The sequence below is a fragment of the Diceros bicornis genome, chromosome 15, assembly GCF_020826845.1.
Source record: "Diceros bicornis minor isolate mBicDic1 chromosome 15, mDicBic1.mat.cur, whole genome shotgun sequence".
NCBI lineage: Eukaryota > Metazoa > Chordata > Mammalia > Perissodactyla > Rhinocerotidae > Diceros > Diceros bicornis.
In genome coordinates this window covers 16302569-16315655 of record NC_080754.1, presented here as the reverse complement: position 1 = coordinate 16315655, position 13087 = coordinate 16302569, and the positions used below count along the sequence as shown (strand labels likewise).

The following is a 13087-nucleotide window of genomic DNA, read 5'->3' as shown; positions in this document are numbered from 1 at the left end:
GTGAATTATTTTCAGGTGCCTATTTTTAAATGTTCAGAATGGGTACTACATTTTTTTCAACTGCCAGAGTTAGAAAATATTTAACTTGTAATAATTTTTGTACTATAAAACTTTAAAGCAAAAAAAATCTGAGAGCAGGAAGGCACCTCAGGGATCATCTGATCCAATCTCTCATTTTACAGATAATAAAAGTTAAGGCCCAGAAGGGGTAAACGACTCTCGCAAGGTCGTCAGGTTACGAGCAGCTAGTCCGGGGCTACGGCCTGGTCTTTTTGCTTCTGAGTCAGATGCTTTTCCTATACCTCACTCCTTCCATGTTAAATAGCATCTGGGTGATGGTTCCCTAAGACAGCCATGTTTTCCAATTATATTGCAATTTACTTTAGATGCAGATGAAGAGAAGAGCAGTAATTAACACGTGACAGGTCGTGCTAGAAACATGAGAAGAAGGAGCCATTAGACACAAACTGTCCATTGTGCAGCTTTCCTCCAAATCCCTGGCTCCTCTGCCTGTTGTTCTTTGTTCTAGAGATTGGTTTAGGAAATTAAGTTGAGTGGTTTTGATCAAAGAAGGTTGGGATATTACAGGTGGAGAAGAAAGCTCGAAGGTAGCTACTGCAAGCAGAAACCAAGAAACGTCGGTGGGGTTGAGGGTGTCAGGAGGGCTGGGACCCTCTTACCATGCCCGTCGGGGTGTCTACTGGTACCTCAGTGGACGCCGAATACATATTTGTTGAATAAAAGTGAGTCAGCGGATGAATGAAGGGCTCAGTTGCTTCCTCTCTTGCAATTTAACTTGATAGCATTTTCAAGCATTTTTTTCTATAAATAGTGAGCCCGAGGGATAGAAAGCATTTATTATAGTGGGTCACTCCTTGCAGAAACTAGACTCTTAGCAGGTTAACAAAACACAGATGCGTCTGTGGCCCATCCACCTGGATGTGGAAATCCTTTGCTGTGTCCATTTCTCTAATGTCGTCTGTGTCCTCATCCTCCAGCTCTTCCATCTACATTTGCTTGTGCCACCTGAGGTTTCCCCTCACTCACCTGTCCCCCAGGTGGGGCCCAGCCTTTCGGACTTCTTTCTTTTCCTTCTCTCATTTTTGTTCTTCCCACTTTCTCTCTGGAGCAACAACAGATCCCTTTCTTCTTCTTCATGATTTAGCCACTGTCTTCTCTTACTGAGCCTATGCTCAGAGTCTCCCCTCCACTCCAGGGGCTCATCCATGTGTGTCTTCTAAAGATGCACCTTGCTGTCCCTAATAGGAATTCTGGTCACTCTATTTTTGTTGATCTCTTTTCTTTGAAAAGTAGTTATGGTAATGGTGTTAGAAAATTTCAATGCAATATTGTAATACAATTTCAACATTAACAAATATTCCCAAATCCTAACTAAGAATTCCCTCACTTAGGTAATGTGACAAAATTGTGGTACACACATTCAGTTAGACCCTTTGACATGGTGGTATTAGAATTTGAACTGTTTTTAATTTCCTTAGCATATTCACTTTTTTGGCCCCAGATCTAACATTCCTTCCCTCTCCCTTCCTCCCTAAATTTGTGGCCAGCCCTAGACAAATTGGGAAGAAGCGGGGTTTGTTTTCAACATCCTCCACATGCTCTTCCTGGGCCCCACTGCCCTGATTTCTCAGTTCTTTCCTGGGAAGCTTCTCTGTCCTTCCCTTAATAACCTCCACATCACCTTAATCCTGACTTTCTTGCACCAGGGCTCTGGGCCTTTCCTGGAACATGCTTTTGTCTCTTCCTTTTGTCCCTCAAGCCCCTCACGCTTTGTCACTGTAATCCTCAATTGACGTTATCCCTCCCAGGAAACTTAGTCCACTTTAACAGGCATTGTCCGGAAACAGAGCCCAAAATGTAAGTGATGGGGATCTGAGGGTACTGTGGTAGGCCAGCGGAAGAACTGGCCCTTTGACATCTCTCAGAGCATGGCATTCATTCATTCACTCATTCTTTATTCTGTTTGATAGCATGTATTCATTCAGTCAACCAGCTTTACTGCCACTTGCCGTGTGCTAGACTCTCTCTTAAGTACCAGGGGGGACTAAAAATGTGTTACAAATTCTTGCCTTCTGGGAGTTTTCAATCCAAGTGGAGAAGTTAAAAATTACTGTACCCAAATGCTAAAAATAATTGCAACAGAAGCCACCATAAGATAAATACTGAGGAGTGACATAGACTTGGCTATCATGCATTACAGTCCCTTGAGGAGCTTTTTAAAAATAGGAATTCTTGGGCCCCATCTTCTGAGAGAGACAGATGGTGGCTAAGTAGAAGAAGGTATTTTGTCAGTTTGGGGACAAACTTGTACACCAGCACATAGGCAGCTTATGTGGGAACCGGCTGGGTGAACCCGCCAGGCCAGCCTAGAAGTGGGGAGGCAGAATGGAAAATAGCCTGTCAGGTGTTCCCCAGTCCCAGTACTCCTGACTTCAGCATGCGTGAAGGCAGTCGTTTATGGAGCACCTCTGCTAATCATGTTCGATTGCCACTCCCTCCGTGCTCACCTGGGTATCCAGGGGAGAGACCAGACACCGCATGGCATCTGAAGCTGCGGAAGCTCCTGACAGGGCTGTCAGAGAGGCAGGAGGACCAGACCTGCATTGCCTGGCTCACTTTAAAACAGATTTGTGTTATCTTCCATTTTTTCCCTGGGGGCTACCTGGTGCATTATTGAGTGCATTAGCTTATTTATTCCTATTCCTGCTGAACCTGCTCATCTGAAATGCAGCTGTGTGCATCATTGCTATTTTTATGTTCTGCATCAGATTTCGGCACTTCATCAGATCACTACTATGTGGTTATTTATTTATCATTTCTCATTTCCTTTTAAAAAATTCAAGACAGTTTTTAGATATCTAGTAGTCTTGCCCTAAGATAGTGTTATTACCTTACATGTGAATTTATCTTATAGTTTCAGGTTCTTTTTTTATTTAATTAGATCTTGAAACAAAATTCCTACAGGATAAGCAGTGTAGGGCTTTTTTTTTTTTTTTTGAGTGACACCATTTTTGAGGAGGAATCTGAGGCTTAGAAACTTCCAGTTGCTTGCCCAGTGTCCCGTGTCTAGTTAGTGTTCTTCTGACTTCTAGGCTCTAGAATACGCCCCAATCACTAAACATCACTTGAGGTGTCAACTCTAAGCAGCATGGTTCATATTTAAATTCCTATTTAAACCTTTTATACTTTATATTCTTAGGTCTACAGAGACAGCCTTTCTCTGCATGCAGTTATATAATTGTGATGATCAGTTTTTATACTCTTGCCAGAAATTCCCTGATTTCAGCTTGGAAGCATATTGGAACAGGATGTTTTCTATAAGGGAACTCTGTTCTTCATTTTATGATTATCTGGGAACTGTTTCTGAAACCAGTTCTTTAGGTTAGCATACCCAAGTAAATCACATCTGATTGAGCTTTGAAGATATTTAAGTGATTTTTCGCTTTCAGAAATATGTATGTTTTTAGTGTCATCTTTTTAAAACTATGGAGATTGGCCAAACTGGAATATTGGCACTCTGCTGAAGTGAATTGCAAGGGAGCAGGAGTAGAGCCGGCCTTGTCTCTGGATCCCTAGTTTCTGCATTTCCACCCTTCCACCTCAACCCGCAAACAGATACTGTAAATACGTTTTCAACTTCCCTGCAAAACCATTATAGAGAGGGCTCCAAGCACTAGAGTGAACATGCATTTTTTACTCATTTTCTTACTATTTAGTCTTTTTCTTATATTTACAGAAATATTTTTCTCTTTGCCTTTTCATATTGTCCAAATAATCTCCTCCCTGACAGTCAAAATTCCAGTGCTGCTTTTGCCTGTTTATGCTGTAAACACATGAAATTAACACATCAGGTAAATTTCACACTCCCCCTTCCTGAGCAGATTGATGTAAGTCGAATTTCACATTAAGCAGACAGAGCAATGTACATCTTCTATCCTGTGGAAATTTATGATTTTCACTTACTTGAGTAAATAATGGTTTTTGCCAAAAGCTTTTTTGTTTCACTATTTATACATTGATATTTTTGGAGCTTTGTTCTGGACCTGTGTTGCTACCTGATTTGTTATCATTATTTCTTCTAAAATTTTTCCTTCAAGGTTATTCAGTCTTGTATTAGATACTTAATTTATTTCCATCAAAGTAAAATACTATATATAAATGTTTACTACCACCTATATTGTACTTTTTGTTACAAGCCATCAGTCAGTCAATCACCAAGTATTTATTAACAATCATTAATGCATTAGAAGGAAGCAATTAAATATAATGAAATATGCTGTTGGCAGAGTTAGTGTTTATCCTGAAATTCACTATTTCAGTCGACTCTGCTCTCACTAATTGGTTGTTTCGTCTAACTCCTCTGACATAGGTTAAATTATCTGACTCTAAAGTCGTCTTTTTCAATCTAAGGGTTTTAACCCATTAATGGGTCCTGAAATCAGACTCAAGATGAGCTGAATTTTTTAAGGAAATAATAGAGATTAGAAAAGAAATATCAGAGTGTATCTCTGGTAGTAAGGATAAATATTATTTGGTGAAACTTTTGTTTCAGTTATATATACTTTTGTTTTAGACACACATACACACGTAAACTTATATCTTGTGACTCAAGATACTGTAGGTGCAGTCTTTCTACAGTTAAGAACTGTAGAAATGTTCTCCTGACTCATTGACTTCAGAACTTTTTGATTTTTTTGATATAACCCCAAAAAGTCCAGGGGGCACTGTTTTGTAAGCATTATGTATGCTTAACAGAAATGGATGTGCAAATAGTGTTATAGAGAACTTGTCACCTTTGTAAGATAAAATCAAGTAAGTGTCTAAACAATATTAGATTTAAATCTCAAAACTGATCCCTGGTGCAGCATATTAAGTTCCAAGCTCTACAGCTCGCTTCTTCAGGGACAATAATCCGCTTATAGATAGATCTCAGAGACCTCTATGCTCTGAATTCTCACTTGGCTGCCACCGAAGTGTCTCCTAATGGAGATTCCCTTTGGGAAGGGAATGTAGCTGGCAGTTCCTAAGTCCACTCAGTCATGTCCCCTAATCTTCATGAAGTTTCCAGGAATCCAGAGGAGCTCTTCCTTAGGAAAAGAATGAACTGGAGCCCCTGCGAGACTATGAATGAATTCCATGAGAGGAAGTTTCACACGTCTCTAGTGTTTAGCAAGTATCTTCACGAGGCAGTCCCTCATTCATTCAGTTTAAGGGTTTGGTAAATGAGTCCCTTTTTTAGAGATCCTTTCCCTGACCAAGGCCTTTTTTCACAAGATCCACCCTCGTGGTTTCATGTTGACTTTTGTAAGTCTTATACTTAATTAATTATTGATAATTCACTTGTTAAGTTTTATTCCTTTCCCTTTCTCCCAAACCTCTGTCTTCTTTAGATTTCCAAGCATGGCTGAATATCTTCCTCATGCATTCATATTTTTTAAGTAGTTATTTATATACCTATTCTTTTTGCTCCTTCCCCTCCAAACCTCTCAGAAACTATTTTATGGTAATCAAAAAATGTAATATGTCTTTGTGACATGATAGAACAGAACAGTCACTCTTTCTTCTGAGGTGATGTCTTGAGGTGCCAGCACCTTCTATGAGCAGACCCTTTGCACCAGGGAATTTGATAAAGTGATTCCATTCAGCTTAAATAAAAGCATAAGATGGAGCATTTCTGGGACTCCTTTGGACTTGTGTTTCATTTATATTATCAACTAACCAGCTGTAAATGGCTTCTTTTTTTTAATGAAAGTGCTTTGTTGCTTAGAAAACAACAACTGGCCACTGAGTATAACCGGAAACAAGTTCTCCAACACTGCTTTACGGAATGGCAGCATTGGCATCGTGCAGAGATCCTAAAGAGAGAGCTGGCTCTGACAAAGGAGGAAACCAGGAAGAAAATCAATGAGCTGCTGAAGGCGGCATCGCTAGGGAAACTCAGTGCAAACAGGTCATCAGGCATCAGTCTACCTGAGGAGGCACCAGCTATGGTGGATCCACCTGCAAAAAATGGAGAGGTACATTGTTCTTCCTTTGCTTGGTCTTCCTGCATTTTAAACACTTGCATTTGAGCTTTGCACTTGTATAGCCTGGGCTCTGTTCACCATTGTCAGATTGCCTTGCCTAGGCTGTGTAAAAGCTGAGAGCTGCTACAATGCACAAAGGTTACCTTTCAGTCAGCATTGATTTTCTTGAACTGAATCTTCTTTTTGTAATCACATATAAACTTGAGTATAGTTGAAACTTAGTAGGGACATAATATAGAGAGGAAATTGAAAACCACTAAGTGAAAGACTCCTTCAGGAACAGATATCTGAAGCATTGTTTACAACTCTTGTTTGATCAATCAGACATTTCCTTTCTAAATACGCTTATGACTTAGGAGAATGTTTAAGTTTTTATTTGCCTAATGAGAAAAGTCTTATATATTAATTGTAGCAATTTGGTAGGAGAAAATGACAGTGGAGAAAGAAAAATAGCCTACAGTTCCATCATCTGGAGATAACTGCCAGTAACTTTTTGAAGGATAGCTGTCTAGTCTTTATTCAGGCATATGCAAATTTTTCTATTTAATATTTTATTTAGCTTTTAAATTTTCTTCAGTCAAGTCATTGAGGATATCTAGTCTGACACTACAGGAAAAGGAAGGCCATTTTTTTTTTCTTCTTAATAATAATGTAATTATTCTGTTTTTCTAATTTTTTTTTTTTGCATTTTCACAATTTAATATGAGAATTTTGTGTGTCACTAAATCTGCTTCTGCAACAGTAGTTTTCAAATGAGAGTAGAAAGCAGAATCAGACCTACCAAATCAGTATTTCTGGGCATAGGGCATCTGTATTTTTTTTAAAGTTCCACAGGCAAACCTGGTGCATACCCCTGGTTAAGGACTACCATCCTGTGCCATCATTTGTAATGGCTTCGTGATATTCTATCCTTCTCTCATGCTGGACGTTTAAGTTGTGTCAAGTGTGCTGCTGTTGTAAACAGTGCCTCAGTGAACATCCTTGTAGTGAAATCTTTGTACACATCCACAGTGCTTTACTTAGGATAAATACCTAAAAATAGAATGCACATTTTTAAAGACTAGTACCAAATTACCCTTCTAGAAAAGTTGTATCGAAGAAGTGCCTATTTTCCCATCTGATAACATTTTTTTCATTTTTGCCAAGTTGACAGGTAAAATATTTTCATCTTTTATTGCTTCAACATTTGCATTTCTTTGATTACTAGTGAGGTTAAACATTTTTTATATTGACCAATTACATATATATGTATATGAAAGTGGATATAGAAAGAGATATATAGTGACCTGTCTCTTCATACCCTTTGTCCATTTTTCTACTTGATTATATATCTTTTCCTTATTTATATTTTTAAGACTAATGATACTTTATTATTTTATATTTTGCAAATATTTTTTTCATTTTGTCATTTATCTTTTTGGTTTATTTATGGCATTTGGTACTATACACAGGTAAGTTTTCATAAAGTCAATCCTATCAGTTTTTCATTCATAATTGTGCTTGTCATGTTTGAAAGCCTTTTGGAGAAGGTCCTCTCTCCCTTCACCTGCTCCCCAGACCCCTCCACACCTCCACAGAATGCTGTTAAGTGCTTGACTTAGACCTGTGGAGTGAAATCAGGCACTGGAGGGTCCCCAGTCTTGCTTTTTACCCTGATCACTGCTAGCAAGTAGGCTGGTTTTAATTTAAGGTTAATCTCTCAGCAACGGGGGATCAGGAGGATGCTTATCAGGACTTAGGTAACATTTTGGCCCCTTCCTCTAGGCAATTTATCTACCTTTATGTCACTTAGGTAATTTTGTTTTCCTTGAGACCCAAGAGAGTCTTCTATCTTGGGAAATAGCTGTGTGAGACCTTTTATCTTACAAAGTTCCACTGTTGTTATCTTTAAATGCAGAAAAAGTCAACACAAAGTATTTTTTTACCTGCATAAAACATAAAAATTACTAAATATATATATATTTAGATTTAATTTAAAAAACCTCTAAATTTCTGAAATCAAGAACAAAAGATTTTATCAAGAAAGGAGAATATTGTAAAAAAATAGAGCAAATGAAAATAAAGGGTTATAATGACTCTGTAGATTATTAGATAAACTTGAATCTTTTCCAGAGGGTAGAGTATAACATGAACAAATGAAAATATGAAATCTTTAGTTAGATGCTCATTAATTATACAATCATAGGAACTCATGTACCATGAATGCATATATTATACCTTGAAATTTTTCAAAATTATCAGTTAGCTAATAGGTGATTTTCTCTAGTTAAGCCAGACTGTTCAGTCCTGTTCTATTAAGTACAATCTGTACCATTGAGCTTTTCTTTCATTCTTTTATTTTCACCTTAAAAAGTTACCATGATCTAAAAGAAATCTTGCTGCTGTACTTAAGGCTTTTCCAGTCCTGCTGGGTTAATAATGTATCATTACTACGAAGTTTAAAAGGGCCTAAAACGTATACCCTGCTTGATGCTAAGTTACTTAAGCAGGTGTTCTCATGAATAAATGTCCACCGACATTTCTGAAATAGAAAGTTATTTTTAAAAGTCTTTAACATGTCAGAGTTTCCATACATCACATCTTTCACTTCGGCTGGGTCTATAGAAAATATTTCCATCATCATAAAAAATATTTCTGAGTACCTTAGTATGTCACCCTGTTAGAGCTAGAAGCTTCTAAGATATGAGATAGTTCATAGTACTTTTCTCTTTATATCACTACAGATGGCAGAATCAAAAACTGGTTAGACCTTCAACCATGGAATCTAACCATTCTAGAAGAGACATTTTAACTATGACATTATTTTGGCCAGGACAAGTTTTTCTGATTAAGAATTCTGTTTCCTTCCTCTCTGTATAGAACTTATAGTTGAGTATGATACCTCAGTCTGTTAAATGAGATTTGTATGATAAAGCTTTTAAAGCCATTAAGCTGTATGCTAATACAAAATGTTATTAGGTAACATTATTCTTATGTAATGCAGACATTTGCCCAGTGATCCTGGGCTTTCATATATTTCCCACAAATAGTTTGGGAATAGCTGAAGACTGAGATTGTGAGTTTTAATCCAGGCCTTGATCCTGAAGTAAATAAATGCCCTGTGATTAATTTACTAATGGCAAGAGAGAGGCATTGAAAGAACAGAGCTATTATTGATTTGTAAAGGTATTCTTTAGGTTTCAAATTTCTGCAAAATTCAGAGTCAATTCTTGCAGGTTAACACTCCTGTAATATATGTCTGGAGTAATCTTGCCTAATTCACAAATGAACTATCTAAATTAGAAATTTATACGAGCACGTTTTTCTTATTGCAGATGTCCTGGCCCATGTCAGTGGTTTGTACAGCTGTGGCCACTCTCCCACCCAGTTTCCATGGTGAGCAGCAGTGCACGTTCTAAGAGTGGCTCGCAGAGCTACGGCTGGTGGCCTCCGAGACAGCCAGGCCAGGAGTACAGGACAGCTCTGGCTGGGGTGCAAGGCAGATGTGCCATTGAACAGAACAAGACTGATCTCATCAGCACAGTCCTTTAAACAGCTGCACTAAAACATGTTTCTTCTCTCCCAGGTGACTGCCGTGCCCGCTTTGTGGGAAAAGCTTCCCTCAGGCAGCAGTGGTTTTATGCCCAGCCCCCACCTAGGAAGACGAACAAAGAGCAACTTGCAGGTTCCCCTCCAGAATGTCCCTCTGAACACATCTGACAATAAGCAGCATAAAACCCTGAATGTGGAACCCTCCAAACAACCTGGCAGCAACAAGAAGCTCAGAACTACCAGCCAGAAAGCAGCACCCATTTGCTTGGGTCATTTCCACACCCGCCATGTCTTCCAGCAACAGCTGATTGAAAGGCAAAAGAAGAAACTTCAAGAACAGCAGAAAACAATTCTGGAGCTAAAGAAAAACCAGCGGCTAGCGGAGGCTCGGTTGACAGCAGAGCGTGCCGCGGCAGTCACGGATGCACAGAGCCGCCAGCTGTCAAACCCCAGAGAAGAAGAACCAAAAAGAACCTGCCAGGTGCTTCCAAAGTATGTCCATTGTGTCAGAACACTCTCTGGACTCATTATCTGGGCTTTTCAGTCTGTGGTAGAGAAGCTCCTGAACTTCCTTGCCCAGCTTCTGGACTCCATATCTCTCCTTTTATTGTGCACTCTCAAAGCAAAGGAGCCCTGACCACTGTGATTGGTACATGACAGGTACAGATAGGTACTGAGGGCAAGTGGCTGCCTATAGGATCTAGTTACACAGTTGGCATCTGTAGCGTGGCTGCCTTTGTCTGAAGAGCTCTGTTGCTATACCAGTACAAGAGAAGAAGGCTTACTTGCTTTAACTTGATTTCTGTGTTTCTGGTTATGTTTCGTGCTAAGAAGCCAGGTCAGACAATATCAGGAGCAGCCCCTGGGGCTGGCTAATTACCTGGCTTAAATTTGTAGTTGTTTTGGATGAAAGTAAACATCTTTGAGCCTAGGATAAGAGTCCAAGTTTCTCAAAAGCAATTTAAGATGGTTTCAGACATGCTTGAGACCTACTCCATACATGTGATAACTGGTAGGGTAAGAAGTAGGTGATAGCTGTTGATTTGAAGCACTGGGCTGGGAGTCAGAGCACCTGCCTCACATTGTAGACTCAGGCCAGTCACTCAGCCTGTCCATACCTCAGTACACCAATTATCAAGTGGGTGTCTCAGTGAGTAAGGATTAATTAAAGTTTGTAAAATGCTTTGAGTTCCTCAGATGAAAGGGCTTTGAAGGAGGCTGGTTAATGGTCTGAATTCTTTTCCTTTTCTTTCCCCCCTAGTTCGCCTGTTGCTTCCTCTGGGACTGAAGGTAGTAGAAGTGACTCCCGAAATTCTCTTTCTGGACCCAGAAGGAACCCAAGGCAGCTGATGGCACCCCATCCCATACTAAAAGGCAGGGCTGTCTTGGGGGGCCTTGGTGGTGGTGATCTGTCCTCTTGGAGTAGAATGTGCTGGAATTGAATCCTGGCAACTCCTGGGTTTTGAGACTTGGCAGAACCTGGTCAAAGTCTGAGGTGGATAGGTGCGTGAGGAGTGGAACGCACCAGAGAGCTCCACAACTTTTTTCCTGCCTTTTCTGCCAAACTTTTTGGCCTTCCCAGCCAACACAAAAACACATTGCTGTAAGGTTGAAATTTGGATTGTGAAAAGAAAATGGGGCAATTATACAAATAAGAAAAGTCTGAGTAGCTGCTAAGGATAAACATTGATAAAGATCATGTATTATTGTACTTTGTTAATGTTAAAATATTGATCAGTTTACAGCAATCCACATCACGTTATTACATCATTTTATAATGAGTTGTGCCTTGATGACAGGCTTTTAGTAATGAAATCTACAAACCAGACATTTTAGTTTAATAACATTTTTGATGCACATAGAAATCCTCATTTAAACCAAACAATACTGTGAGAAGGGAAGCATTCCCTAGAACCTGCCTAGTGAATCTGCTGATTGTTTTTGTTATATACTTAGTCACACACTGTACACGTTTGTGTATGGAGATAGGCACTTGGATAATTATATTGTGGTTTGTAAATCTGATTTTTCACCTGTGGCAAGATTGCTGCCCTAACAAGAAGTGATGTCATCTGAAGGACACTGTGCCTGAAGTCAGTTTCTATTAATGAAGAAATTAGCAGTCTTTGCATTAGAGGACAGCAGTGTATGCCATCTTTGTCCCCCACTGAGGATGATCAGAAAGTACGCAGTTCTGTGTGATTATTTTTTAAAAATTATTGTTTGATCAGGAGTTAGCATATTAGAACCCCAGGCTACTTTTCAAGTAGTCTTTAATGATTAGCTCTAGAAAAGATGAGGAAAGGGCAAATGACCAGAGACACTGGTTCTCGGGGCTCTCTCACTTAATCCTCCAGTCTCGTTCTGCCTCCTTAAAGACAGTCTCACTCCCGCCATCTGTGGCAGCTGCATTATTCGTTTTCCAGCAAAGCAGGCACTTAATATCTGTAAGAAATAGCCTGGTGAGTTTTTTGTTTATTAATTCTTAAAAGTTGGACTTAAATTTTCTTCTCTATAACATGGCACAAGAAACTGAAAGTAATTATTGGCTGACTTAGGTGAACAGAACTTGATACTCCTCCCCCCATGCCCCTCTTCCTGTAAAAGCCCCAACTGATGACAGAGTCATATTATCAGACCATCTTGCACATTTGCTTCTTTTGGATCGATATTTAATAGATTGTCAAGAACAGGAGTCTGACACTTGATTTCGTTCAGATGCCAGTTCTCCAAATGCCTAGTACAATTCCATTTCCTGCCCATCTGGATATCCAGGCCTTAAAACTAGATTAAAATGTTAGTCATTGTGACCCTAAACTTTAGTTAGTCTGTTATTGTTGTTTCATATATGGACATATATATAGTGACTTTGGAAAAATGAGCAGACTCAATGGGATTTGAGAAGTGATTCTGTTCTCAAAGTATTTATTAGATGTAATTAAAGTTTTCTACATTCATTAAAGGAATTATCAAATTGAAATTCTGGTTTCTGGGTTTCACATACTAAAAGTGTCATCACGGTGCATTATCTTATTTAAACCAGTAACAGTTATTCTAATAGAAATGTAAACAGAAACATAATCTACAAATTGTTCATCATTGCTGAGGATGGGATTGTAGATCTTTAACCTGTAGGGGGTATATGTATATACACTTACAATTTATATATTTATATTTTTATATAAATTTTATACATACATATATATATTTCTGAGATTGTGAACATTCACAAGAAAACCTTAACAATAACACTAAATTTTACTGTAAAATAGAAACATTTCTTTTACAGTGTTCCTTACATTTTTGGTATTAGAACTCGGTTAACTATTTTCTAGCCATGGAAGAGAGAGCAGTTCAGCGAGCTGAACGTAGGCGCATCTTGACAGAGAGGAAGAAAAAACAAGAAGAAGAGAAATTGGTAATAAATCAGGAATGCAAACTGAGACAAGAAAAAAGATTTGTATAGGTCTTTATTTAGAAATGATGCCTGTTGAGACAAGAAGTTACAC

At 38.8% G+C, this 13087-nt stretch overlaps 1 protein-coding gene across 1 annotated transcript in view; it reads left to right on the top strand.

Annotated features, from left to right (window-relative positions):
* Positions 1 to 13087, top strand: part of CCDC191 (coiled-coil domain containing 191) — a 71085-nt gene that overhangs the window by 32368 nt on the left and 25630 nt on the right. Inside the window, exons 9-12 of the mRNA XM_058555828.1 lie at positions 5789 to 6038; positions 9613 to 10070; positions 10840 to 10952; positions 12914 to 12996. Coding sequence (XP_058411811.1) covers positions 5789 to 6038; positions 9613 to 10070; positions 10840 to 10952; positions 12914 to 12996 — 904 coding nt within the window. The remainder of the gene's footprint in view (positions 1 to 5788; positions 6039 to 9612; positions 10071 to 10839; positions 10953 to 12913; positions 12997 to 13087) is intronic.